At 41.1% G+C, this 12,414-nt stretch overlaps 1 protein-coding gene across 7 annotated transcripts in view; it reads right to left on the bottom strand.

Moving 5' to 3' along the window:
• The window catches only part of LOC134340570 (electroneutral sodium bicarbonate exchanger 1-like), a 196,709-nt gene that overhangs the window by 103,537 nt on the left and 80,758 nt on the right, over positions 1-12,414 (bottom strand). For all 7 annotated transcript variants that reach the window (XR_010016589.1, XM_063037967.1, XM_063037968.1 and 4 more), the window contains exon 3: positions 2,715-2,858. Coding sequence is in view for 6 of the 7 variants with exons in the window: in XM_063037967.1 (XP_062894037.1) it covers positions 2,715-2,858 (144 nt within the window). In the remaining variant the exon portion in view is untranslated. The remainder of the gene's footprint in view (positions 1-2,714; positions 2,859-12,414) is intronic.

Genomic DNA, 12,414 nt, shown 5'->3' with positions numbered 1-12,414 from the left:
CCCTCATCTGTTCTAAAGGGATACCTCTCAATTCCGAGGCTGTACCCTTTGCACCAGATTCACTCACTATGGAAACATCCTCTGCACAACCACTCTATCAAGATCTTTCAATATTTGAGAGGTTTCAATAAGATTCCCACCCCCACCCCCACTCTTGTAAACACCAGTGAGGACAGGCCCAGAGCCATTAAAAAAAATCCTTTATCATTTAATCCTTTCATTCCTAATTCCTGGGATCATTCTCAAACTTCCTCTGGACTCCCCAATGCCAACACATCCTTTCTTAGGTTTAGGATACAAAACTGCTCACTGTACTCCAAATACAGTCTGAGCAATACCTTATAAAGCCTCAGCATTACATCCTTGCTTTTATATTCTAGTTCTCTTGAAATGAATGCTAGCATTGCATTTGCTTTCCTTACCACCAACTCAACCTGCAAGCTAACCTTTAAGGAATCCTACACGAGGACTCCCAAGTCTCTTTGCATCACTGATTTCTGAATTCACTTCCGATTTAGAAAACTGTATAAGCCTTATTCCTTCTACCAAAGTGCATGAACATACACAAAGCGCATCTGCAACATTTCTGCCCATCTCCTAATCTATCCCTACGTCTAGAATCTCCCAACCTGTCCAAGTCTTTCTGTAGACTCCTTGCTTCCTCAACACTACCTGTCCTTCCGACTATCTTTGTATCATCCACAAACTTTGCCACAAAGCCATCGATTCCATCATCCAAATCATTAACATATAACATGGAGAGTACCAACCTCAACCCTGACTCTTACATATTACATTAACAGTAAAACAGAAGTGCATTTCTATCTTACCCCAAAAAAAAACCAGCCTTCTTCTTCGTAACAGCATACAAGAACTATCACAAGATTCCTATGAGAAATTTGTTAAGATAATGGGCCTCATCCAAGAAACATTTTTAACCACAAAGAAAGCCTCAACCCCAAATCCAAACCAGGGTTCTAAGTACAAGATAATTATGCAGAGGAAACATTGTCAAAACCAACAGATGACAGTCACCCATCTTTGGTTGCTTAAGTGTCAGGGCAAGTTAATGTATTGACAGCAATGCTCATCTCATCTCCAAGTGTGTATAAATGCCACACTAATGGTCCTCTTTCCACTTTAAGGAGAAAAGTCAATCAAAATCATTCAGCCTCTCCTTGGAGAAAGGTACGATTCTCTTGCTCCATAAATGTCACCATTAATTCAATATTAAAATAAAGATACAATGCATTTCTGAAAATTTTAAATGATCCAAAATGCTTGATTTTTCCAAATGAAAACAAAGCAAGCAATGCCCCCTACTACACGGAGTCAAATACGAAAATGAAAAATTCAAGGCTTATTTATATTGGAGAAGCTTTTATGGTTAGCTTTTCCAGTTTAGGTCCACTTTAGTGTAAACAAGCACAAATGCTGTAGCAGAAACATTAAATCATCTTGAAGAGATAATGACAGCACTGCTGCTAACCAGCAGCCTCAGTTCATTAATGCATCATGCACACAGACAACAGCAAGTGAAGCTCAAATTGGTTACAGCACCAAAGGTGGCCATTTGTTTACATCAGCTCTGTGCAAGAGCAGTCTAGCTTATCCTGTCTCCTACCCTATCCCCATAGCCTTCCAAAGGCTTTCCTTTCAGATACTTATCCAGTTGTCTTGTGAATGTTACATCAAATTTTTCTCACGATGCCACAGCAGTTTGTCTCCTCAGATCATACACACTTGCTATGCAAGCTTTCAAGCTTTTTTAAAAAAAAACTGCTGTCACTTTTGTTTTTTTGCCAATCACCTTCAATCTCTCACAGGAGTCTTGGTTTACTTACTACTATACCTTTCAATCCAATGGGAACAGTTTCTCACTACTTTTCAGAATGTGAAATACATACATCAACCAACCCCTTTTCCCTCATCTCACGGAATGAAAGTTTGATAGTCTTGGGTCTGGGTTTGCAGTGATAGGCCCAGAATTGAACCTCCAAATATAGTCATCATGGGAGAGTTCAAATTGATGTCTCTGGATCAATAGAACAGCCCCCCAAAGATACCCATCCATCAAGACCCATGTGGCTACTGTACCCTACAAACCTTCAAATTCGTTTCCATGAAACAAGGGTGATATTCAAATGATGGAACCAACACAATGACCTGTGAGTGTGCGAATTTGCTGTGATGCAGCCAAAACTGTACATTTCAATTAATGGACTAAGAAAGACCTACTCTATAATCCAGAGCAAAAAGAGATTGCTGCACTATATTGTGTTAGCCAATGCTTTGCACTAACAAATTACCTTGCTTCAAAGGTTAGGAGTTCAACCCATTCTGTAGAAGAATGGAACTTGAAGGTCAGTAACTGTGTTGCAAACAAGCATAAATCAAAATAGTGCATACATACACAAACTATGAGAAACAGACATTAAACAGACTACAACCTTGATAGGAGCTAACCAGGTCAAAATATTAAAATTGCACAAGTCAATATTTAAATTTATAAAGTAGATGGAAACATGATGTATTCTAGTGTGACATCCACAAATCCAACCTGCACATGAAATACTCCCTCCCCATGTACGATGAACATTGTTCTCCAACTTTACATATTTTTGTGCATTAGCTACATTAGAATTGAAATTAAGTAGGGACTCCATGCAAAAAAAAAATCAGTTATTGTAATTGAGAGATTGAATGTGCCTCACCGTAAGGGAGATTGCCCTTTCCTTCTTCCTGGATGGCACCTTTCACTCTATCTCGCTTCTTGTGCTTTGATCCATGGGTCCTGTGGTGTCGGTGACTCTGTCGACCCAAAGGCATACGTACTCCAACATACAAGGTCCGATGCCCTGAAACACAAAGCACAGAATATGCACTTTTATGTAGTACTCTCCATATACTATTGAATTTCATAACTAATGCTTAGGAGCAGTGAGCTTGCTAGATCATTAAATACAGGGGGAATGCCATACTAGATCTAGTATTAGGTAATGAACCAGGTCAGGTCACAGATCTCTCAGTGGGTGAGCATCTGGGGGACAGTGACCACCGCTCCCTGGCCTTTAGCATTATCATGGAAAAGGATAGAATCAAAGAGGACAGGAAAATTTTTAATTGGGGAAGGGCAAATTATGAGGCTATAAGGCTAGAACTTGCGGGTGTGAATTGGGATGATGTTTTTGCAGGGAAATGTACTATGGACATGTGGTCGATGTTTAGAGATCTCTTGCAGGATGTTAGGGATAAATTTGTCCCGGTGAGGAAGATAAAGAATGGGAGGATGAAGGAACCATGGGTGACAAGTGAGGTGGAAAATCTAGTCAGGTGGAAGAAGGTAGCATACATGAGGTTTAGGAAGCAAGGATCAGATGGGTCTATTGAGGAATATAGGGCAGCAAGAAAGGAGCTTAAGAAGGGGTTGAGAAGAGCAAGAAGGAGGCATGAGAAGGCCTTGGCGAGTAGGGTAAAGGAAAACCCTAAGGCATTCTTCAATAATGTGAATAACAAAAGAATGACAGGAGTAAAGGTAGGACTGATTAGAAATAAAGGTGGGAAGGTGTGCCTGGAGGTTGTGGAAGTGAGCGAGGTCTTCAATAAATACTTCTCTTCAGTATTCACCAATGAGAGGGAACTTGGTGATGGTGAGGACAATATGAGTGAGGTTGATGTTCTGGAGCATGTTGATATTAAGGAAGAGGAAGTGTTGGAGTTGTTAAAATACATTAGGACAGATAAATCCCCGGGACCTGATGGAATATTCCCCAGGCTGCTCCACGAGGCGAGGGAAGAGATTGCTGAGCCTCTGGCTAGGATCTTTATGTCCTCGTTGCCCATGGGAATGGTACCGGAGGATTGGAGGGAGGCGAATGTTGTCCCCTTGTTCAAAAAAGGTAGTAGGGATAGTCCAGGTAATTATAGACCAGTGAGCCTTACGTCTGTGGTGGGAAAGCTGTTGGAAAAGATTCTTAGAGATAGGATCTCTGGGCATTTAGAGAATCATGGTCTGATCAGGGACAGTCAGCATGGCTTTGTGAAGGGCAGATCGTGTCTAACAAGCCTGATAGAGTTCTTTAAGGAGGTGACCAGGCATATAGATGAGGGTAGTGCAGTGGATGTGATCTATATGGATTTTAGTAAGGCATTTGACAAGATTCCACACTGTGGGCTTATTCAGAAAGTCAGAAGGCATGGGATCCAGGGAAGTTTGGCCAGGTGGATTCAGAATTGGCTTGCCTGCAGAAGGCAGAGGGTGGTGGTGGAGGGAGTACATTCAGATTGGAGGATTGTGACTAGTGGTGTCCCACAAGGATCTGTTCTGGGACCTCTACTTTTCATGATTTTTATTAACGACCTGGATGTGGGGGTAGAAGGGTGGGTTGGCAAGTTTGCAGACGACACAAAGGTTGGTGGTGTTGTAGATAGTGTAGAGAATTGTTGAAGATTGCAGAGAGACATTGATAGGACGCAGAAGTGGGCTGAGAAGTGGCAGAAGTGTGAGGTGGTACACATTAGAAGGACAAAGTCCAAGGCAGAGTACAAAGTAAATGGCAGGATACTTGGTAGTGTGGAGGAGCAGAGGGATCTGGGGGTACATATCCACAGATCCCTGAAAGTTGCCTCCTAGGTAGATAGGGTAGTTAAGAAAGCTTATGGGGTGTTAGCTTTCATAAGTCGAGGGATAGAGTTTAAGAGTCGTGATGTAATGATGCAGCTCTATAAAACTCTGGTTAGGCCACACTTGGAGTACTGTGTCCAATTCTGGTCGCCTCACTATAGGAAGTATGTGGAAGCATTGGAAAGGGTACAGAGGAGATTTACCAGGATGCTGCCTGGTTTAGAGTGTATGGATTATGATCAGAGATTAAAGGAGCTAGGGCTTTACTCTTTGGAGAGAAGGAGGATGAGAGGAGACATGATAGAGGTATACAAGATATTAAGAGGAATAGATAGAGTAGATAGCCAGCGCCTCTTCCCCAGGGCACCACTGCTCAATACAAGGGGACATGGCTTTAAGGTAAGGGGTGGGAAGTTCAAGGGGGATATTAGAGGAAGGTTTTTTACTCAGAGAGTGGTTGGTGCATGGAATACACTGTCTGAGTCAGTGGTGGAGGCAGATACACTCGTGAAGTTCAAGAGACTACTGGACAGGTATATGGAGGAATTTAAGGTGGGGAGTTATATGGGAGGCAGCGTTTGAGGGTCGACACAACAATGTGGGCCGAAGGGCCTGTACTGTGCTGTACTATTCTAAGTTCTTTATGTACAGTATATTCCATTTGGTCACTATGATATGGAAGAATGAGATTCAAACATCAGAATGTATAGAGAACAGCCACAAGACGTTTCTAATGTCAGAGGCTGAGCTTTGAAGAAAACTGGAGAAATAAAAAGACCAGAGTTTAATTTGGAACTGTATAAACATGCTGAAGTATACACGAAATAGATAAAAATACATGGCTTACTTTAATTCAAGGTGTGGTAATAAAATAAGAGGACAAGTGTTTAACAAGGCAAAAGAATTTTAGGACCAGCATAAGCTTGCACACAGTGACAAAGATGAAAGGCAAAACCTGGAATCATTTAAGAGACACTCAGATGCTCCACTGAGGGAATGGGAGGCTACAACTTCAATGGATGGGCTTACCCAGTGGTTTCCCTCACCCATAATTATCCAAGAGAATCTGCTAAGTTTTGATATATTTGATAAATCAAGAGTTAACTGCACTCTAATTAATGTAATTTAGCCAATTAATATTTGACTGTGAAAATTAATAATGGCAAAAGTTACATACAATTTGACACCCATGTTCTTGTATTTGTGGTAGTAAACGACACTTGCTCTTTAAGTACAAGCAAAGCTAAATATTCTCTACAGATTTTTTTTGAATGCATATGACTCTAATAGAGAGCTGCAACAATTTTCCCTTACTTGGGAATAAACTAATTAATATATATTCCCAATCAGCTTAATTTGCGTACTCAACATCCATACCCTGTGATTTGCTCTCAAGTCAAAGATACTTTGCTATTTTTACGCTGATGGGCTTTGAAGCTTCTTTATACATTACAGAAGGCAGGACTTCCTATCAAACCTGCCACCATGCTGAATACAGACTATAAAACATATAATTAAGACAAGGCTATAACAGGTTTTCACACTGTTTAAAAAAAGTCTCTGTCATAGATTACAATCAGTATAATTGTGGGAAATGACACACAACTATTGGTGATAAATATTCCATATATAGCAAAACAGACACTACACAAAAATAGAGCTTATTGGTGTACATCTATATAAGTCCCTGAAATGGCAAATGGGACTTAAAAAAATGCATGAGCTCATAATTCTCCATATTAAATTTATTTCACTATGTTCAACTGAATTAATTTTTTTAAATTTAGTTTTTAATATTTTTAAAAAACCAGACCTTCTGCTGTTTGGCAAAATTCATATTGGCAGGAAGTTTTGTGGTTCTATATACAAACTGAAGTTATCAAAGTGCACACAAGTGGATCCAGTTCAAACTTCTAAGGGAGACCACTTTTCCAAGCTGGGCAATATCCAACTACCTTTTCTCATATCTCTCAATCTTTTCACCCACACAATATTTTCCCTTCAACCATTTAACCATATTCTAACAAATTTGCTTAGAAAGCATATCAATTGTGTTTTCACTATTTATCCAAACTATCAGTACCATTAACAGAGCTGACAGTGCAGCTTGTTCAGCATGCCAACACTGGTCACATTGAATTCAGAGACCACCTTCCACAGTGAGCTTTCGATTATATGACCTTAAGAATTTTGAAGCAACAAATCCAAATGATAAGATGTTAACTTCCATACTGATGAAAGCATGAAGAATCTGCTATCTTAAGATTTGACTAGTTGTTGTGAAAATTTCCAAGTGGAGTGAGTGAACTGACACCAAGCTCAGTGGTTTATTTAATGATATGGAAGCTGACAGCTTAACACATAGGATATCACACAAGATACAATTATAAACTATTATTATTTAGCAAGAACACACAACAATTTGTGTTAAATTGCTAAAAAAAAACTGAAATGACCAGGGATTAATAAAACTCTGAACCTGGGCTACTTCAGATTATTCTCAAATACCTACTCTTTATCCCAATTTGAAAATTTATTAATCTGGTGATTGGAACTATGCTGCTCAGACATCTTGGGCATGAATAATTTAAATTATATTGATCTTCTGAAATGGAAGTGTTTGTCAAATCTGATGGGAATATGAATTGACAATAAACTGGACTGGTCAAAGAACACTGAGGCTGTCTACAAGAAGGGTCAGAGCCATCTCTATTTCCTGAGGAGACTGAGGTCCTTTAACATCTGCCGGACGATGCTGAGGATGTTCTACGAGTCTGTGGTGGCCAGTGCTATCATGTTTGCTGTTGTGTGCTGGGGCAGCAGGCTGAGGGTAGCAGACACCAACAGAATCAACAAACTCATTCGGAAGGCCAGTGATGTTGTGGGGATGGAACTGGACTCTCTCACGGTGGTGTCTGAAAAGAGGATGCTGTCTAAGTTGCATGCCATCTTGGTCAATGTCTCCCATCCACGACATAATGTACTGGGTGGGCACAGGAGTACATTCAGCCAGAGACTCATTCCACCGAGATGCAACACAGAGCGTCATAGGAAGTAATTCCTGCCTGTGGAATCCTGTTTCTAGGAAGGATGTTATTGTTCTGACAAAGAGTGCATATTGCCTGGATTGGACGACAAATTGGATAAGCTTGGCTTGTTCTCTCTGGAGTGAAGGAAGCTGACAGAGGACCTGACAGAGATACGTAAGATTATGAGAGGCGCGGATAAGGTAGATAATCAGAATCTTTCTCTCATGGTAGGGGTATTAAAAACAAGAGGGCATAGGTTTAAGCTGAGAGGATAGGTTTAGAGAGGTTCAGAGGGTTAAGTTTTCTTTACACAGAGAGGAGTTGATACCTAGAACTCACTGCCTGAGGAGTTGGCAGAATCAGATGCAATCACCACATTTAAGAGACATTTGAAAAAGACACAGATAGGCAAGGCATGGAAGAATATGGTCCTACTGTGGGCAAATGGTACTTAGTGTAAGTGGGTAAAAAGGTTGACATGGATATGGTGGGTGAAAGGGCCCATTATGTGCTGTACAGCTCGATGACTCTATCAAAGTCATAGTCATACTTTATTGATCCCGGGGGAAATTGGTTTTCGTTACAGTTGCACCATAAATAATAAATAGTAATAGAACCATAAATAGTTAAATAGTAATATGTAAATTATGCCAGTAAATTATGAAATAAGTCCAGGACCAGCCTATTGGCTCAGGGTGTCTGACCCTCCAAGGGAGGAGTTGTAAAGTTTGATGGCCACAGGCAGGAATGACTTCCTATGACGCTCTGTGTTGCATCTCGGTGGAATGAGTCTCTGGCTGAATGTACTCCTGTGCCCACCCAGTACATTATGTAGTGGATGGGAGACATTGTCCAAGATGGCATGCAACTTAGACAGCATCCTCTTTTCAGACACCACCGTGAGAGAGTCCAGTTCCATCCCCACAACATCACTGGCCTTACGAATGAGTTTGTTGATTCTGTTGGTGTCTGCTACCCTCAGCCTGCTGAGGGTAGTTCAGCAGACAAGGAAGCAGCAGCAGAGTTTGTTGAGGAGTTCGCCAAGTTACTCTCCGATGAAAAATTAAGCCCCAAGTAGGTGTACAATGCTGATGAGACTGCTTTGTATTGGAGATGTACACCAAGAAGGACACTAACAATAGCAGCTGCAGAATTACCAACATTGCATAAGGCATCAAGAGATCATGTGACTTTTCTAGGCTGCTCTAATGGTGCAGGAACCCACAGATGTAAGTTACTGATCATTGGCAAAAGATTACGTCCCAGGGCCTTCAAAGATATGATGCAATTTCCTGTAATTTACCGTGCTAACAAAAACAGATGGATTACAACTAGCATCACACTAGAATGGTTTGAAAATTATTTCGTTCCCGAAGCACAAGCTCACTGTGACTCTGTTGGCCTGCACCACAACTGCAAGATAATGCTTATTTTAGACAACTGTTCAGCACACCCGAAAGCAGAACTCCTGGTAAAAAACGTTTTCGGTATCTTCCTGCCACCAAACTGTATGTCATTAATTCAACCCCTGGACAATGACATATTACGTTCTCTCAAGTCAAAGTATCGTTCCCTGTTTATGAGGCGCCTTTTGAGTGCAGTTAACGCTGGTAGACCGGTAAAGGAATTTATAAAGGATTTTAATATGAAAAACACACAAAAAATGCTGGTGAATGCAGCAGGCCAGGCAGCATCTATAGGAAGAGGTACAGTTGACGTTTCGGGGCGAGACCCTTTCAGGACGAAGGGTCTCGGTCTGAAACATCGACTGTACCTCTTCCTATAGATGCTGCCTGGCCTGCTGCGTTCACAGCATTTTTTGTGTGTGTTGCTTGAAATTCTAGCATCTGCAGATTTTCTCGTATTTGCGTTAATATGAAAGAGATGATTTACTGTGCTGATAATGCTTGGAGGTCTGTAGAGCCATCCACACTGAAGAATGGTTGGCATAAATTACAGCCAGGTTCAATCTTTGAGTCTGCACCTGGTGAAGACACTGGAAATGACTTTACAAGCTTTAGAGTTTCCAAGGAAAAACAGATGATATGTGAACTGCTTTCTTTGGCTCAAGAACTAACTAATCCTGCTGCCAAGGATCTTGCATCAAGGTTCAATGATGACAATGTTGAAGAATGGATGAATACAGATGAGGATGAGCCTACTGTTCATCATTGTACTGACTCGGAAATTGTGCAGATGGTTGTACATCCAGAGAAGGAAGATATTGGAAGAGAAAGCAGTGATGAAGATGAACAAGTTGTAGCAGAGAGACTTTCTACTGACAGGCTAATTAAGTTGACAGGTGAATTGCTGAAAGGATTAGAGCAATGATGTTTTATAACTAAGCAAGAAATAACAAGTGTTTATATACTGCAGGATAAGCTAATCAGAGAGAGACCAAAATATATGAAACAACTTACCTTGGAAGATATGTTCAAAAAAATTGCTAGAAAAAGTGCAACAGGGGAGCTAACACTTCAAAATGCAGTGCCATCAACTTCTGCTCACCCAGATGTGCTACCACTAACATCAACAGTCTTTGAAGAAACTGTTGTGCCAGTTTCAGCACCAGTTCCTGATGCTTCACTCATTTTTCGAGATGAAAATATTGGTGATCCTGACAACCCCACACTTGCAGACATGTAACTTTGCCTGAAGGTATATTAAACGTCTCACTTTAGAAGCAGAAGTGCTCAACTTTTCTGTATAAGTTAATTCCTGTACACTTACCTGTACACTTTATTTTATCTGTGCCTGTACAGTATATTACTTTATTAAAACTTCACTTGCTACTCATTTAATATTTTTGTTTCATTATTATCTAACTTGCACTGATTTACATGATATTTTAAAGGTATGATGAGGCGGTGAGCTATTGCTTAATACGATCCTTCTGTAATTTGGCATTTTCACTAATCCAGCACTCCTCAGGTCCCAGTGGTGCCAGATTAGTGAAGGTCGACCTGTGCTTGCACCCTTGGGTCTCTATTTCACAACACTCCCCAGGACCATACTATGCACCATGCATTTCCCACCCTAGTTTAACCTCCCAAAATGCATTACTTTACACTTGAACAAGTTAAATTTCATCTACCATTCCTTCCACCAGTTGGATCGGATGGTAGCATAAAGAAAATGGAGAGGTGTTTATTTCATGATTAACTCATTGTAGTGCACAGAAATGGCAGTTCTGTTCCAGTCCTGCTCACCTGACCTGACCAAAGTAGTTTTCTACAATCATCCTGGTATAAGTGTACATTTCACCCCAGCAAAAATACAGCAGGCACTGGGGGAACTGAACAACTTGTGATCAATAGTCACAAAACGTCACACCCTGCCCTGAAGGGTTTCAGCCTGCAACATTGATTGCTTATTGTCCTCCACAGATACAGCCTAACTTGCTGAGCTCCTCCAGCATTTTGTGTATTGCTCTGGATTTACAGCATCTGCAGAATCCCTTGTATTCATGCTTTGCTACACCCTGATGCAGGACTTCAACCAGGCTAGCTGGCAGTCTCTGACAAACCACCGCCAACATGACACTTGTGAAACCAGAGGAGCCAACACACTCACCAACCAGAATACTTACCAATCCCATCCCATGCCCACACTTCAGTTTGACTGATCAACTAGCTTCACTTCTACTCCTGGCATTTAGGCAGAGACTGAGGACCACAGTACCATTGGTGAGGACAGCCACAGTATGGTCAAGGGAGATAGAGGAGTGTTTAAAAGACTGCCTTGAAAGGGTGGACTGCACCACATTTAGCGATTCACCATCAATCTCAATGAATATGCCACAGCTGACTTCATTTTTTGCAGGGAGGTGGGATGTAAGAGTCGATGATCTTGCTGCCTTTCTTTCCTTTCTTGGTTTCATGGCTACCCAGAGAAGAACCTCAATTATATACTTTGATAATAAATTAACCTTTGAACAACTGATGGTGACTGCGTGCCTTTGAGAACATACCAAGTCTTCCCACACTGGAAGCTCCGGATGAACCAGGAGATTTGCAGTCTACTAAGGGCTAGATTTGTCACATTGAAGAACAGAACCCGACAAGAAGTCAAGGTACAACCTATGGAAGGTCATCGTGGGAGCAAAAAAGCAATTCTGTGTGGAGTTAGAGACACAAATCAGATTGGAGACACAAGGCAAAACCCAACATCATAAATAGCAGTGATGCTTCGTTCCCCGATGAGCTCAACACTTTTTACGCACACTTTGAAAGGGAGAATTAAATTACATTTGTACAGGAAGTTTGCAGAAGGACTTGAAAGATTGGGAGAATGGGAAAAGAAGTGGAAGATTGAATACACTGTAGAGAAGCATATGATCATGCACTTTGGCAGAAGAAATAAAGGCACAGGTTTTCCAAGTGAGGAGCAAATTCAGAAATAGTTAGTGCAAAGGGACTTGGGAGTCCTCGTGCAGGATTCTCTGAAGGTTAACTTGCAGGTTGAGTTAGTTGTAAGGAAGGCAAATGCAATGTTAGCATTCATTTTTGAGGGAACTAGAATACAAAAACCAAGGCTGTAATGCCGTGGCTTTATAAAGCATTGGTCAGACCACATTTTGCATATTGTGAGCAACACACACAAAATGCTGGAGGAACTCAGCAGGCCAGGCAGCACCTATGGAAAAAGAGTACAGTCAATGTTTAGGCCGAAACCCTTCAGCAGGTCTGGAGAAAAAAAAGATGTGGAATAGAGTTAAAAGGTGGATGGAGGGGAGGGAGAAACACAAGGCACTAGTTGAAA

Source organism: Mobula hypostoma, chromosome X1, assembly GCF_963921235.1.
Source record: "Mobula hypostoma chromosome X1, sMobHyp1.1, whole genome shotgun sequence".
In the NCBI taxonomy this organism is placed as follows: Eukaryota; Metazoa; Chordata; class Chondrichthyes; order Myliobatiformes; family Myliobatidae; genus Mobula; species Mobula hypostoma.
This window is presented reverse-complemented; position numbering and strand designations above follow the sequence as displayed.